This window comes from Megalops cyprinoides, chromosome 3 (assembly GCF_013368585.1).
Source record: "Megalops cyprinoides isolate fMegCyp1 chromosome 3, fMegCyp1.pri, whole genome shotgun sequence".
Classification (NCBI taxonomy): Eukaryota; Metazoa; Chordata; class Actinopteri; order Elopiformes; family Megalopidae; genus Megalops; species Megalops cyprinoides.
In genome coordinates, this window is record NC_050585.1 from 45,932,093 (window position 1) to 45,946,061 (window position 13,969).

At 44.2% G+C, this 13,969-nt stretch overlaps 1 protein-coding gene across 1 annotated transcript in view; it reads right to left on the reverse strand.

The window, feature by feature from the left end:
* galnt10 (UDP-N-acetyl-alpha-D-galactosamine:polypeptide N-acetylgalactosaminyltransferase 10 (GalNAc-T10)) overlaps positions 1 to 12,276 on the reverse strand; it is a 55,254-nt gene extending 42,978 nt beyond the window's left edge. Inside the window, exon 1 of the mRNA XM_036525245.1 lies at positions 12,055 to 12,276. Within this exon, the coding sequence (XP_036381138.1) occupies positions 12,055 to 12,213 (159 nt within the window). The 5' untranslated portion in view covers positions 12,214 to 12,276. The remainder of the gene's footprint in view (positions 1 to 12,054) is intronic.
* Between the last annotated feature and the right edge of the window lie 1,693 nt (positions 12,277 to 13,969).

The following is a 13,969-nucleotide window of genomic DNA, read 5'->3' on the forward strand; positions in this document are numbered from 1 at the left end:
CCGGTTTGGGCCTATGATTTTTAATGAGCGAGTCGTGTTTGATAAGGCATGACGGGCAATAAGCAAACACACAGATAACTGAAATGAACACACGGCCTCCGCGCGACTGAAGCGCTCGGCAGGGCCGATCTGAAACGGGGGTGGGACTTTCAGATTTCAGGTTCTGACATCAGGAAGGGGCCTTCTGAATGGATTTACACCTCATTTCCCCACTGGTGCTTTCACCCGTCCTTAATCTCACTGATACCAGATTATGGGAGGAATTAAGGAGGGGGGATTTATTGCACTATTATTTGCTTACTTCTGTGGATTTGCTGAAATCGCCCGGCACGCAAGTCCGGCGTCTCTGATCGCAAAACTGCGTCGGGGTGCGCACAAACGAGCACACGTGTGTACGCGGGCGTTCGGAGCCGTTCGATTCGGTGACCCATTTCGCCAGATGATCAGGTGACTGCTCTGTGACAGATTACCACATCAAACACGGTGCGGCTTGGCATGTAGAAACCCCTTTACTGGGTCACACAGCCATGTCCAGATGTCCCCTGTGTTGACATGCCAGCCCATGGCATGAACATGAGAGACTAAGCTTCATAAAGAGCCTGCGGGGATCACAGGAGAATTCTGGGTACACGTGGGACAACATGTTATGCACACGCACATATGAATATGTTAGTGGGTGACAGCATCGCTGTCTTTCATGGGTGAGGTAACTGTCATAGTAATCTGCATCAGCAACATGTACTGTCCTTCTTCTGCCTAAAAAAAATGAGATCATTAAAATGACGGATTGGAGACTGTAAACTTTCCACCATGAACTGAAGTGGAAGGAGAGAAACGTGTGAGAGAGAAGGGGAAGGGGGAAAGAGGGAGAAAGAATAGGACAATTTGTTCAATATAACACCTATTGCATCACACAAGTGCTAAAATCTAATAACAATTACAAACAAAAATTGCAAGAAAATAATGGCATTCATGTCAACAAAGCAAAGGAAGTATATGGCCAATAACAATTAAATTATGTTTTAATAAGGTGTTTTCGTTCCTTGAGTGAGGGATTCATAAACAACAAAAAGTTTAGAGGATCAAATGGCGAGACAGCCCGATGTTCAAAAACATAAGAATTAGGAGTTCCAAAGAGATGAACGTTAAACCCGGATTTAAATATTGACAGAGCAGCAGATTCCTGTACAAACAGAGACAAATTATTCCAGTTCTGAGATCTGTAGCTTCAGAGGGGGATCCAGAACTAAAAATAGATTTGTCCATGAATAAATGTTAAATTTGTCAGACTGTGTACTGACGCAAATTTACAACAGGAAGCCTTGAACACAGCCGCCCCCATTTTGCAGCTGATGCGTGCCTATGAATTTTGTCTACTTCTGAAAAGACATCGCCAACTTTTACAAATGAACATACAGAAGCTATGAAACAATACAAATTTTCTTTTTGAGGCATGGTGTGGGGTGTGTGTGTGTGTGTGTGTGGACGCACGCACGCATTTTCTCAAAGGAATGTTGAAGATTTGTGAAAACATAGCTCTTTTCTTACCTTTGCTTTTAGTGTTGTACAGAAAACACTGTCAAAATTAGTTGGTCGTCAAACCTAGGACCTAAATGTACACATTGCTCACTGCAGGAAACATGTGTGATCTACATGATCAGGATATGTACATGTACATTCTAATGCCACTGAATTATAATGCCACCGAATGTAAACATGTACATTATAGTGCCATTACTCTTTTCAGTCATTATAAATGCCATTACCAAAACCAGAATGGTTAGACATGCAAAGTTAAAGTTGCATACTGATATGTGAGGATCATTAAAACACAGTGCATTGTAACTGTACAGTTGGAAAATGCCCCACACCTGTAGCAGTATGTTGCTAACCAGGGTAGCGGTAGATACACAAGGCAGGGCGACAGTCTGGCACAAAGAGGCACACTTGTATGCATTTTGTATGCATTGGGACATATTATTTTGCAGTTCTTGCCCATCTTGGCATTTCTTTGAGTTTGAATGGAAAAGGACCGAGAGGCAACGTGGAGGATTTGTCACAGTTACCTTGGTGCACGTGCATTGCTATACAGGGGAGAAAGGATCCAAGAGCATGTTGGAGCCCCCCAGCACAGGTTTAAAGCAGACAGATGTGTGGGCCTGTCTTTATTTTCCTCATCTAGCCATGAATGATTAAGACGGTTTAGAACAAGCGGGCTTCATGGCACTCACGAGAACATCTTCTGTCAATCTGCTCTCCCGGTGCCTGTTGGGTAGGCACTGACTCTTTTCCTCACGGGTGCATTGAGCAGACCAGAGATCAGGAACACAGGCACGCTTTCCACCCGTGACTACATTTAATGTATGTTTTCAGTGCTTGCACACAGAGAGAAATAAAGCTGCTCTGAAAAAGCAACATCACAGATCTCCTCCGACATTTCCAGTGAGCGAAAAAAAAAAAGGAAGACGGTCCCCTTGCCAACACTGCATACACACATCATTTTCGGCAGGGTTACTCAATTCCTCTTCCAGAGGTCATCCGGGGGCAGGCGCGCTATCCGGCAGCGTGCGGGAGTGCGAGCCGGATGCGGGCGGCAGGGCGGGTTCAAGAGAAGTACAAAGTACAGAGCCGCACCATACGGGCGGGAGGCTGCAGCCCCCTCTGCACAGGGTCTAAGCACGCACTCGAGCCTCTTTTGCTCCGGGAGCTGCCTTTCCCTTTCATCCCTGCACGGCTCCTGTACGAGCCCATCTCCCAGCTGCAATCATTATATAAACCCCCCCCGCTGCGGCGAATTTCCGCAGCGTTTCCCCTGGCAGAGCGGCGGCGGCAGAGGCTGCCGTTTCTGGGTCGCCGTTCCCGCGAGCGGAGTTTCGTTCGAACCCGGGAGTGCAGCTGGAGGACGGTGGATTTGTTGTGTCGCCTCTCGGCGGTGTCCTTTTTTCGATGACGGCGGCGGTTGAGAGAACGGGTCGGGTTCACGGGCCGGTTTGTGGAATTTTCCCACATGAGTAGCTCTGCCAGGCGTTGCCGTGACATCGGCCGGCCTGGTAGACAGTGCCAGGGTGATGACGACCAAGTGTAAACCGCCAGTAATCACACCAGAACGGGGCCACTAGGACATCTGGTATCACCATTCAGTGACAAGTGAAGAAATCAGCATCAATACGTTCACATACAAATGGAATAAACTACTACAAGAAGTGAAGAGATTATAACATTAAGCTGGGGGGGGAAACTCTTTCTCCTCCGAGCACTGGAAGGCGCTCAGATAAAGATATCTGGCAAGAAAGTCTGCTCATGGACATAAAGTGTGCATAAAATGTTTGCAACTTGTACAGCTTGGATATTTAGATACAGCTGCGGAGAGTGATCAACAGCTTGCTAGAAGCAATGATCACATTTATTCAGGCTGGAGTCTTATTGCCAGATTTGCATTATGGGAAAACGAGGCCCCACGCTGGTCGCATGCAAGAGGGGCCAGTCGGTCCAGACGCTTCTGAATTATTTGTTTTTCTTCACGTAAATGCGTGTGCATTCTAAAGACAACTAAGCAATATGGCACCATATCAAACGCACATGCAGTTACAATCTTTGTGCATAACCTTGACTTACAGTGAAAATACAGATGAGTCTAAGTGCCCAGTATCTGTTTTTTTCAAAGGGTAAATTATTAATGAAATGAAATAAAAGCATTTCAGACCTAGTTTCTCCCCACTGCCATACCTTCTGCCTAAGCTTTCACTCTCCCCAGAACAGATCTGTCCATTTCCCTTGTCAGACCCAATGACATCTTATTAAATTTGCCTTAATTGTCCTCTCCATACATCAGCAATGTATATGGAAAAGCAAACACAATGGAGCTTTAAAAGCAATGTTACATTGCAATGGGGTAGCAGCGTAGCATAGTGCATGTGTAATTACCATTGACATACTGGCACTTACTGCTGCCCTTCACACACACACACACACGCGCACACACACACACACACACACACACACACACACACACACACACACACACACACAGGCAGACATATGCTGGAGGCTTGTCTTTCTTCACTGTCACGTCAGTTCATAATCTACACAAGATGCAATAAGCTTCCTAAAAGACTCTCTCTGGGACTCAGATTGATATTAGGGTATTAATAAATAGGCTCTTTTAAGTCAAAAATGTAACTGCGCTGGTACGACCTGTATGAAAGACTGGAGCTCTGTCATTTATATGAGCAGAGACTTGCAGCACTGAGAGCTGAATCACTGTGTGGGGTGAAGCATATCTCTTTCCTTCCCCTTGTGGACAGCGCTGTGGAAGCAGCCCCTGGGCTGACATCACTGGCTCGTGGGCAACGACTGGGGCACAGAAGTCCCATTCAACCACTCTCTGCCTGCCACTGTCCGCAGCGGTTTCCATACAAAATAATGATTTCATTTATCCAAAATAATATCCTCTTTTCAATCGCATTGAATCCTAGGCATGGCAGTACCAATACTTTGAGTGGGTCTATCCGTAGAGGAACATTTGCTTTCATTGCCACTCTCTCTGCTGGGAAACTGATTTCACAGTCAAAAATAAATGTTGACAGGCAACAATGTTGACTGAATTAAAGTGATTCCTATCTCTACACATGTATCACTAACCATTATGTGCCATTACACTATGAAAGTAGTGTTTTTTTTTTTTTTTAACGTGTTACCATGCATGCTCACAGTCCATGCGTTGACCGAAACAAATTGAAAACACGGACGTAACAGGGTCTTGTGCGAGGACCGCGGACGCCGATCACGACTGCAGTAGACAGCCTGCCTGTCCACTCATTCTGAGCCCTGCTCCGCACCGCAGGATCTAACCGGAGTCAGCCGAAGCCTGAACCCAGCCATCTGATGTCTGACAACAGAGCGTCTTTTGTGCACTAGCACGCCGCTACACTTCTTTGCTTGTTAAGGCTGAGTTTCAGACAACGCAGCAGGATGCTGCCTTTGTGGGACTTTCTGCTTTGGCCGTTTGATCTCAGCCAGGCACAGAATCCATTTATTTTTGTGTCTTGTTAGCCTTGAATTTCTGTATGCAGCTTTGTTGCAGCTTTGAGCGTGCTTGCTCGCTCACACACACACACACACACACACACACACACACACACACACACACAGACGCACACACGCACCATTGCGATACACCATACATATCTGGTCAGCAACCAAATGGACAATTTCTGCTGGGGGCTTTCTTGTTTTGTTGAGGAGAGGAAGGGGAAGGTAGAAAACGAGACAGGTAGAGAGGGAGAGATTTAAACTGGACAGCGCCCAGAACAGGACTGCACTGAATTTTCTGTAAGATTCTGGGGTAGATTTATCCACTGTGTGAGGCTGCCAAGACCACAGCAGTACAGAGCCCCCCCCCCCCCCCCCCCCCCCCCCCCCCCTTCCTCCCGCCGCCCCCCACCCCACATCCCAGTCCAGCTATGATACCAATATCCTGTCCAAGTCTACAGATTAAGAAAAACATCTGGAGGGCGGCTCTCTACCATCTCTGACACACCAAGGTGGAGCAGCCCACGAAGTAGGGGCAGCAGGACTGGGGTGTTGGAGATAAGGGAACTGTCTCACATCCAAGTCAAAAGGGCAAAACCTATTTGATGGGCTACGGTATACTTTTACCAAGGGCTTAAATATACGCTGCAGGTCGTACACTGTAAGATATATCATCAATTACAGCTGACATTACAAGCTTCCCCATCCCTTTTGGGCTTCATAATTAGAGCTTGTGAAGCGTGCATTGGCATGACCTCACAGAAAAGAAAAAAAACGGAACTTGTTTTATGAAAATTGCTCCAGACCACAACGCTGCCAGGTCAGGTCGGGTCAGAACCGATCGGATTTCAATATGAGGAACGGGACAATCAATGTCAGAGTAGCCTGATAATTTAGAGTGATGTTGGCTGTGCCAGGTTCAGTGTGTTCTTTGGCAGTTTACCAGCCCGGGGCTGATGCCGAGAGAGGTGCTGTTTAAATATACTCGCGCCGTACGGTTATCACCTCATCCTGCAGGAGAGTGGCACAGACCCCCCCCCTCCCAGTACAGTACAGTACAGAAGCGGCACAACCCAAAAGCTGTGGAAGAGCAATTAAGAGCTCTGACAGATAGCAGCTTAAGACTTGTCTGAAATGTGCCCAAAAAAAAAAAAAAAAAAAATAATAAAGACATGGCCCTATCATTAGCATTCTCTTGCAGGCCACCCAGCTAGCCGCCGACTTCCTTTCTCTCTTGCTTCCTTTTAACGCGCCGGCCACCCTGTGCGTGCCAGTGCGCGGCCGGTTCAGAGCACGCTCGAGTAACTTGTCTCTTCCGTTCACGAGCGACACAGTTCCAGAAGCGCGGCGCTGGCGAGAGACAGATGCAGCCCGCGCAGTGCTCGGCGAATCGGTGTCTCCCCTGCCTCCGTCTCCGCGTGCCTCTGTGGCGGCTACACCCGTTCACCAGCCTGCTGCGGGTCACTCGATTTGCGGAGATCGGTCCTTGTTTTCCTTCAGGGACATCGGTTCCCCATGTGGTAGCACTCCGAGTCAAAGAAAAAACTGGGCTAGCTTGCCGCACGAGCAGGACCTCTTACTGTTTAAGCAGGCTGGTTAACCAGGGGTGTCCTGCATTGCCATGTCAAATGAAGTTGAGGCTTCTGGTTCATTGACATTACCCTCATCTGCAGCCTTGAAGTAGACCACGCCATACTGAGCTGTCAGGGGGACAGTGTGATAAGCCCATGTGGCAATACCTAATAAAGTATATAGTAATAGTAAATCTGACTGTAAATGTCTCTAGCACAGATTTTTCATTGTTCCATAAGTGTGCTGAAGGGAGAAGCAAGAGAAGAAGGCTTTTGGGGTGCCTAACACAGAGGAGATTAGAGACCAGCTGCCAGGGAGGTTTGATGCACTGCAACACATACATTCACACTGAAGGCCCAAGACACACATCTGTATAGATGCATGCTCACAGCAGCAACACATCACATCTATAATGAAGATGTAAGACACACAAGTATGCACTTGGTTGGACCCACAAAGTAATTGTATGCAGAGGGACACACTATAGAGAAACACAGACACTCTACAAGACTTTCACAAAAACATCCAACTTCATAGACAAAGGCATGAAACATCAGTGAATGTGAATCTCGTTGCCATTTCTGCCTTTTTATTAAATGACTATCCCTGCGCCGAGCCCTGTAATTCTGTCATAAGTAGTTTCTCCACTCCTCAAACAGCTGTTCTGAACAAGCTCTGATTATCTTCAAAGCTGAGGAGGGCTACCTAGGTCAAGAGCACTGCGGTGTGAATGAAGTTCTGTGACACAAAGAATACAAATCAATTTTCACCCTTCACAATCAGAGGACCGCCCCGTCTTCATCATAGGAAGTCTTTTTAGTGTAGCCTCTGCTCTCCAACGGTGCTTGGCTGATTAACTACCAAAAAAAAAAAAAAACAGTCGAGGATATAGGTTCTGGTCTGTTGTGAAGAGACTACAGTATCCAGGTCTTCAAAACAGTGTACACACTCTCACACATGGGTCACTACAGATAGAGGGGATACCATTCAACCTTTCTACAGCTTGGCTATCTGCTCAAGCACTGTACTCTTCCGTCTTCTGTTTAGCTGAGTTATGCACCTGGAAATAACTGCACAATGAAACTTTTTCGGGCTTTGTTTTATTCAAGAGGACCATGGCAACACACTCATGCACACCTGGGGAAAAAACACAACTGGAAAGCTGAAAACTTAAAAAAAAAACAAAAAAACAAAAAAAGCAGCACAAAACTCAAAATGCGTAACCGTGGACAACTTGTCTGGAGGCTAGCTCTCCCTCCCACAAAACTGGCAGCTCCAAGTCATCCCCGATACGCTGCGCAAATAATGATTTAAAATGTAAACAGCGGGCCGTATAGGATTCAGCGGCTACGTGATCAATGCAGCATATTCTAAACGCGTTTGGAAATGAGGGAAGGGAAGAACGATGAAAACCCTTAGTCTGTGTTTGCACAGTTTTTTTCTTTTTTTCCGTGGGCTTTGGTGCACCTGCCTCCCATTCGCCAGCTCGCTCTCCAGTGGCAGGAGAGGCATACAGAGCAGCCGGCAGCGGAGGAGAAGGCCCGCCTTGTCTGGTGAGAGGAAGGCACTTTTGCGGGCAAAGTCTGCTCTGAACAAACACCTCTTTAATCCCGTCCCTCCCGACTCCTGAGGTATTTTTTCGCGCAGTGATGCGGAATGCGAATCCGGCCTCGACTCCTCAACTTTTTCCCCCTTTTGAAGAGACAAGCGCGTGACCTTTTTCAGAGGAATCAACGAATTCAGAACCAGAAAACTCTCATTACACAATGTAATACAAGGAGGTGTTGGGACAGCGGGGTTGACGCGCTAATATTTTTAAGACAGACACCTTCACAGTCTGCTAAGGGTTACTTTTTATTTTTTAATGAGGGTGCCCTTAAGGTTTTGAAAGAAGAAAGAGATACAGCCTAGAAAGCCAGTCTACCTTCATATGCAGTATCACTGCAGGACAAGAGAAAGTTGACAGTGCCCATGGCATCTAAATTCCAGGAAAAATGTTTATGAAAAGCATGTGATGTCAGAAGCACACGACACTCAACACTCCCACATGTTAACCAGCAGAAAACCTCAATCCTATATGTAGATGATCTACATTTATTACAAACGTACAATCCCAAGTTATTTTTCCAAATGCCATAAATTTCACCTTGCTGGCAATTTAGACACCAGAAAAGCACATCTTGCAGAACAGGAGAACGTCAATTGCTAATCCACCTTAAACAGGAAAATCGTGTATCAGGCCTGAAAACATTGCATTTCACCATGAATTTGTTTGTAAGATGTTTCTTTTACTCACTGCAAATGGCTTCTACTTAGTAAAATGTGAGCAAGAATTTATGGCATTTTGAAAATCTGAGAAATGTGATACAAGACACAAGGTATGTCTGTAGTGTTAAAAAAGCATATTACTTTGTAATTGGAGAGGATGGAATGCAATTTAGCAGTCATAGTTTAATAATGATAATTTCCCCAGTTCCTACTCATGCAAAATTCAGTTAATTTCTTAAGTTACAAAACACCTGTGAAACATTCAAATTCTGTTACATTCTTAACTTCCTCAGTTTTGCAATATATTCTCTCGCTTATACACCCATTCAGGCCCTTCTAATCATAAGTTATCAATCACCACCACTGCGAGAATCCCTTTGAGATAAAATTCTCTATGAAAAGTTACCACAGGCTGTTGAGACTTCCTCAAGGGAAAAACAAGATGAATGGTACAAATCTGCATCATCTCTTCGAAGGTTACGAGGAAGAACTGAAGTTTCAGAACAGCATATTATCAACTCAAGATATTACAACAGCAACAGTGGGAGCCATACCCCATGGCCTTAAATTAATTTCAATTTTTGACATGAGAGTGAGGGAGAGAGGCCTCAATACAGCCATCAACCTGACAGAGGATGGCAATGGAGAAAAGGCAAAGAAACAGAGATGCCTGGTGACAACTCCAACATGCCTTTGTGCTGTTTGACATCAGTGCTATTTTGGAGCACTTCAAGCTTGAAGTGTGAAAGACACTGAAAACAAACAGAAAAGAGGTCATTGCACAGTATGGAACCTGGGAATTGATATCATAAACGCCCGCCTTTCTCAGGCACAATGTGGGAGATGAGAGAGGGGTCCGTATGTGACATATTCTGAACATGATTACAGAGATGCAAAAGAAGCCTTTAAAAGAAAAAAGGTTCCACCTCTGAGAGATGGGCAAACTGCTTCACTACTAAGACCAAGGCCTTTTCTAATCCCATCATAATGTCAGCTAACCGAAGGGCTGATCTTCAGAATTTGCTGGTTCATTCTCAAGTGACTTTCAGGACCAGCAGGGCTTGCTCTTCCACATCAGTCAAGACAAAAGTAGAGGCATACTCATTTTGTCTGCTTAGACTCCCATGCTTCATTAGTTTTCAAGCTAGCTGCCACCCTGAATAAATATGGCTAAATAATTATGCAGGCACAAAATGATGAAATTTGCAAACACTTCTCTGTCCCGTATTTTAACATACTGAGACAGACTGAGGGAAAATCAACCCCTGGCACAGCTGGAAGTGATCCAGCATCACGTACAAGTTCAATAAAAATGCAAGCTACCATTTTGAATGGCAATCAGTCAACACAATATTGAGTGAGGACATTAGAATGTGATAAGTGAGAACTTTCCATCATTATTCTGTCCTTGTGTTCTCCTGTGCATTTTGCTTGTGCAAAATCAAATAATAAAAAAACAAGCCTGTAACGCACCCTGGATCATGACATATATTATGCAAATACATGAAGGTTAATAGCGATCATTTCCTGATTAGGCAACGTAATGATTTACCTAAAGGTCATGCTCATACCAAGACTAGCTATCAACAAAACAAAACAAAAGTTATTTTTGGCCATCCCAAGACCCTATTGTTATTGCATACTGCAGTGAACATTTGTATGCCAAGTAATTAAACTAAATGGTACTGATAACAATCAAGCAGTAGCTAAGCGTCCACACGCACAAAAAGAAGCGAATAACTCGGTGGGCGGGGGCAGAGGTGGGTGCAATCTGTATTTCCCTTCAATAAATCGTCTCATAAGGCGATCGTGGAAGGGGCATTGTGGAACGAGCCCATGCTGCCAGAACCACCCATCTTGTTCATAATAGTTGGGCAACCTCATCTGTCACCGCTGTCAAGAGCAACTAGTGATGCACAATTTCTCATGAACACAATTAGTTACATGTGGCATGAAACGGCGGCAAAGCATACGTTCCATTTCACAAGAGAAAAGATGATTCATGCGTTTCGGTTCTCGTTCATCGAAAGCTTATGCATATTTCTGCGTAGCACAACCTCAATCATTGTTCAGAGTTCAGCACAATGTCTCCGTGAACACAGGAGTAAATGGGCATATTTCCAACGGTTATTACTCCGTGATACTGTCGCAGTTAACAACACATAAAAAGAAAAAAACAAAAACAAAAACAAAAGTTGATCACATTCATATAAATGCATGAATCAGGCTGTTAGGTATAACACTGTTTTAGCTCACGTAATTGCTTTAGCTACACTTAATTTAAAAGCATTTTACAGAGATCATAAATTAGGCAAGTTGAACGTGCAGCAACGCATTTGGGAATAGACAGTAAGCGTTGCTTGAAAATCACCGCTTTAAAGCAAGTCATAAACAGGAACCACAGAAAGTGTATCAAAGTAGCTTGTATGCGGAACTTGAATATTCACCACCCGCCCCCCAAAAAAGAGAAAGGACGCGACAATCTAACTGGTGTCTGTTACGACCGGTTGCGCTACACTGTCACCAGCGACCTAGTGACATTAAACTACCATTACAAGCGCTTCGTCTTAGCTACTTGTATAGGCAGCATTCAGAGGTGAGTTCTAACGTTATCTGCGCCTGCACTTACGGAGTCAATAATTTACTAAGCAAGCAGATGCTCCCGAAGGATGTCCTTAAAAACTTATATTGCCCTGCTGTAACCGATTAGGCGACGTGGCCTGTCCTTTCCAATCAGAAGATTTTCATTAACCGTCTATATCTGGTTAGCTAGCTCACTAACTGTCTCAACAGGGACGTCTAAATGTGTAAAAAGAGGAATAAAGAGCTAAACTAAAACATCTAACTACAGCATAACCAACTGTGACTAACAGGTAACGAAAGGGACACTAATGTGCCAGTTTCACTGCAGGCAGAAAACTCTGAGAACTCCAGCCCATAGATGGCTTGCTAGCTGACTGGCTAAAGAATCTAGCCAGCTTGCTAAGTAGGAAATCTACAGTACTACAGTAGCTAAATGTGTCTCCAACAAAAATGTAGTTCTTCTGAACTTGGACACTGTAGGTGTAGCTGAATGCACGACAAACCTTGCTAGCTAAGTAAAATGCGTGGAGACATTACGATTGGAATGTAGCTAGCTAGTTAGCCTGCCTGTTAGCAAAAGCGAACCATGTCTTTTCTTACCTGTATTTGGGGGATACCACCGGGTCCCTCTACTATCTCGGGCGAGTTCTCAAACACCCGATCTCGGTACAAGGACCACAGACCCACGTTTGGAAGGAAGAGGAGAGCCGCTATGAGCAAGCCGGCGAACTGCAGCAACCTCTTTTCCTTCCGTCTCATTGCTCCTGGATGAAAATGTTAAGAGCGAGAAAAACACTAACGTTATTCCAGTTCGTTCCAGGTGGAGACAACTTTCACTCTGAAACACGATTGCTCTCACTGCGGGCACTTCCGCTAGGGGGAGCGAACCACTGTCCCGATCGGGGGAGTTCAAAGATAATTGCGTCCCCTATGGTCTGAGTAGGATTGACATATTTTATTAAGTTATGATTCAAAAGCAGTCTTTTACTTGCCAAATGATGTCATAACGACACAGTATTCATTGGCAGTATTCAATTATCCCTGTCGGCTGTAGACCGACTGAATAACTCCTCTTGACGAGCCCCCTTTGGGCGTGACAGAAATGGAACTGTTCAACGCTGATAAAGTTGCCACGGTGAAGCCAAACAGGTTATCATGCTGTTGGTTTGATGGGAAAATTGATTGTTTTGGACAACAAACATCTGTGAACGTAAACAAGGCAACAAACGCGTTCTCGGTGGCTAAGTCCGCTTTTAAATATGGTATGATCCCACATCCTATTTGTGAGTGCTTTGAAACTAATCTATTTAAAAAAAAAAAAAAGTTCAGAGAGCAACAGCTGCAAGTGTGACGTTGCAAATATTCCTGTACATTAATTTTTTAAACATACAATTGATCAAATTACAAACATAAAAATATGTAAAATATTAATAGGCCTGACATTTCACTAATGCGGGCAGGTATGCCAAGAGAAATATTAATAATGTTCACGCTGCTTTAGACTCCTTTAAGGTTTTATGTGAAATAATGTATTTACCACCAGAAAGCACTAGAGTATAGGCTACGTACTAATTAACAAAGGTGCTTGTAGAAAAATACTTAAAAAAAAGTTATTCTGAATTTCAGTATTACTGCAAATGACATATACATAACCACATGCAAGAATTCATGTGGCAGTGTGAACAGAAGATAAAAAAGTGCTTCTAGGTCCAAAAGGGTCAAATTGTCAAATTGAGATTGCGTCAGAATTAGAGTATATGTATTTTGAGCAAAGTGACCACAAGGGGTCGCTTGATCAAAGTATCAAATAGCCTAATACGTATCTAAACAACTTTTTTTTTCGCGTGTCCATTTAGAAGTTTTGAGTGACAGATTTATTTATTTTTTTTATTTTATGTGCATAAAAAAGTGATTATATCTAGACTAATTGATACAATAGCATTAATTCTTCAAGTGTGTAGGCTCAACGTCATGTTAATCAAGTATTACACATTAATGGTACAGCTTTGCACCACAACAGACCAACTGGACATCCAAGCTTCCTTTAAAATATCTCAGAAAAAGCCTCATCTTAATAATGCCAACTTAGCCTACCAGGATTTGCTTCTGCATGTTGTATATTAACAGCTCTGTTTCAGGTGGCTATGAACATTGCTGCAGTACTCCAGGGAGTCTCCACAGTGGTACTGAATGACTGCTGTCAGAGATGCTTGATTTGAAGGCCCTCTGATGAACCCCACGCATGCCTGTTGAAGATTCTACAGCTGATCTGTTCAGTAGCAGGTTATAAATGTTCCATTTTCTGCCAGACAGTGCACTGAATCCTGGTTAATGGTGCAATCATAGTACACATCTCTACAGGAAATGGCACAAATCTTAAAAGTAAAAGAAGTGTCTTCATTTGCAGAGGTGTTTCAGTCATTTGTGTGATGCCCACTTTCCTCGTTCAGGCGAGTCATTTTCCCATTTAACACCCAGCTTGTAAATTGAGCACAATGCAATCTATTTTATGCTT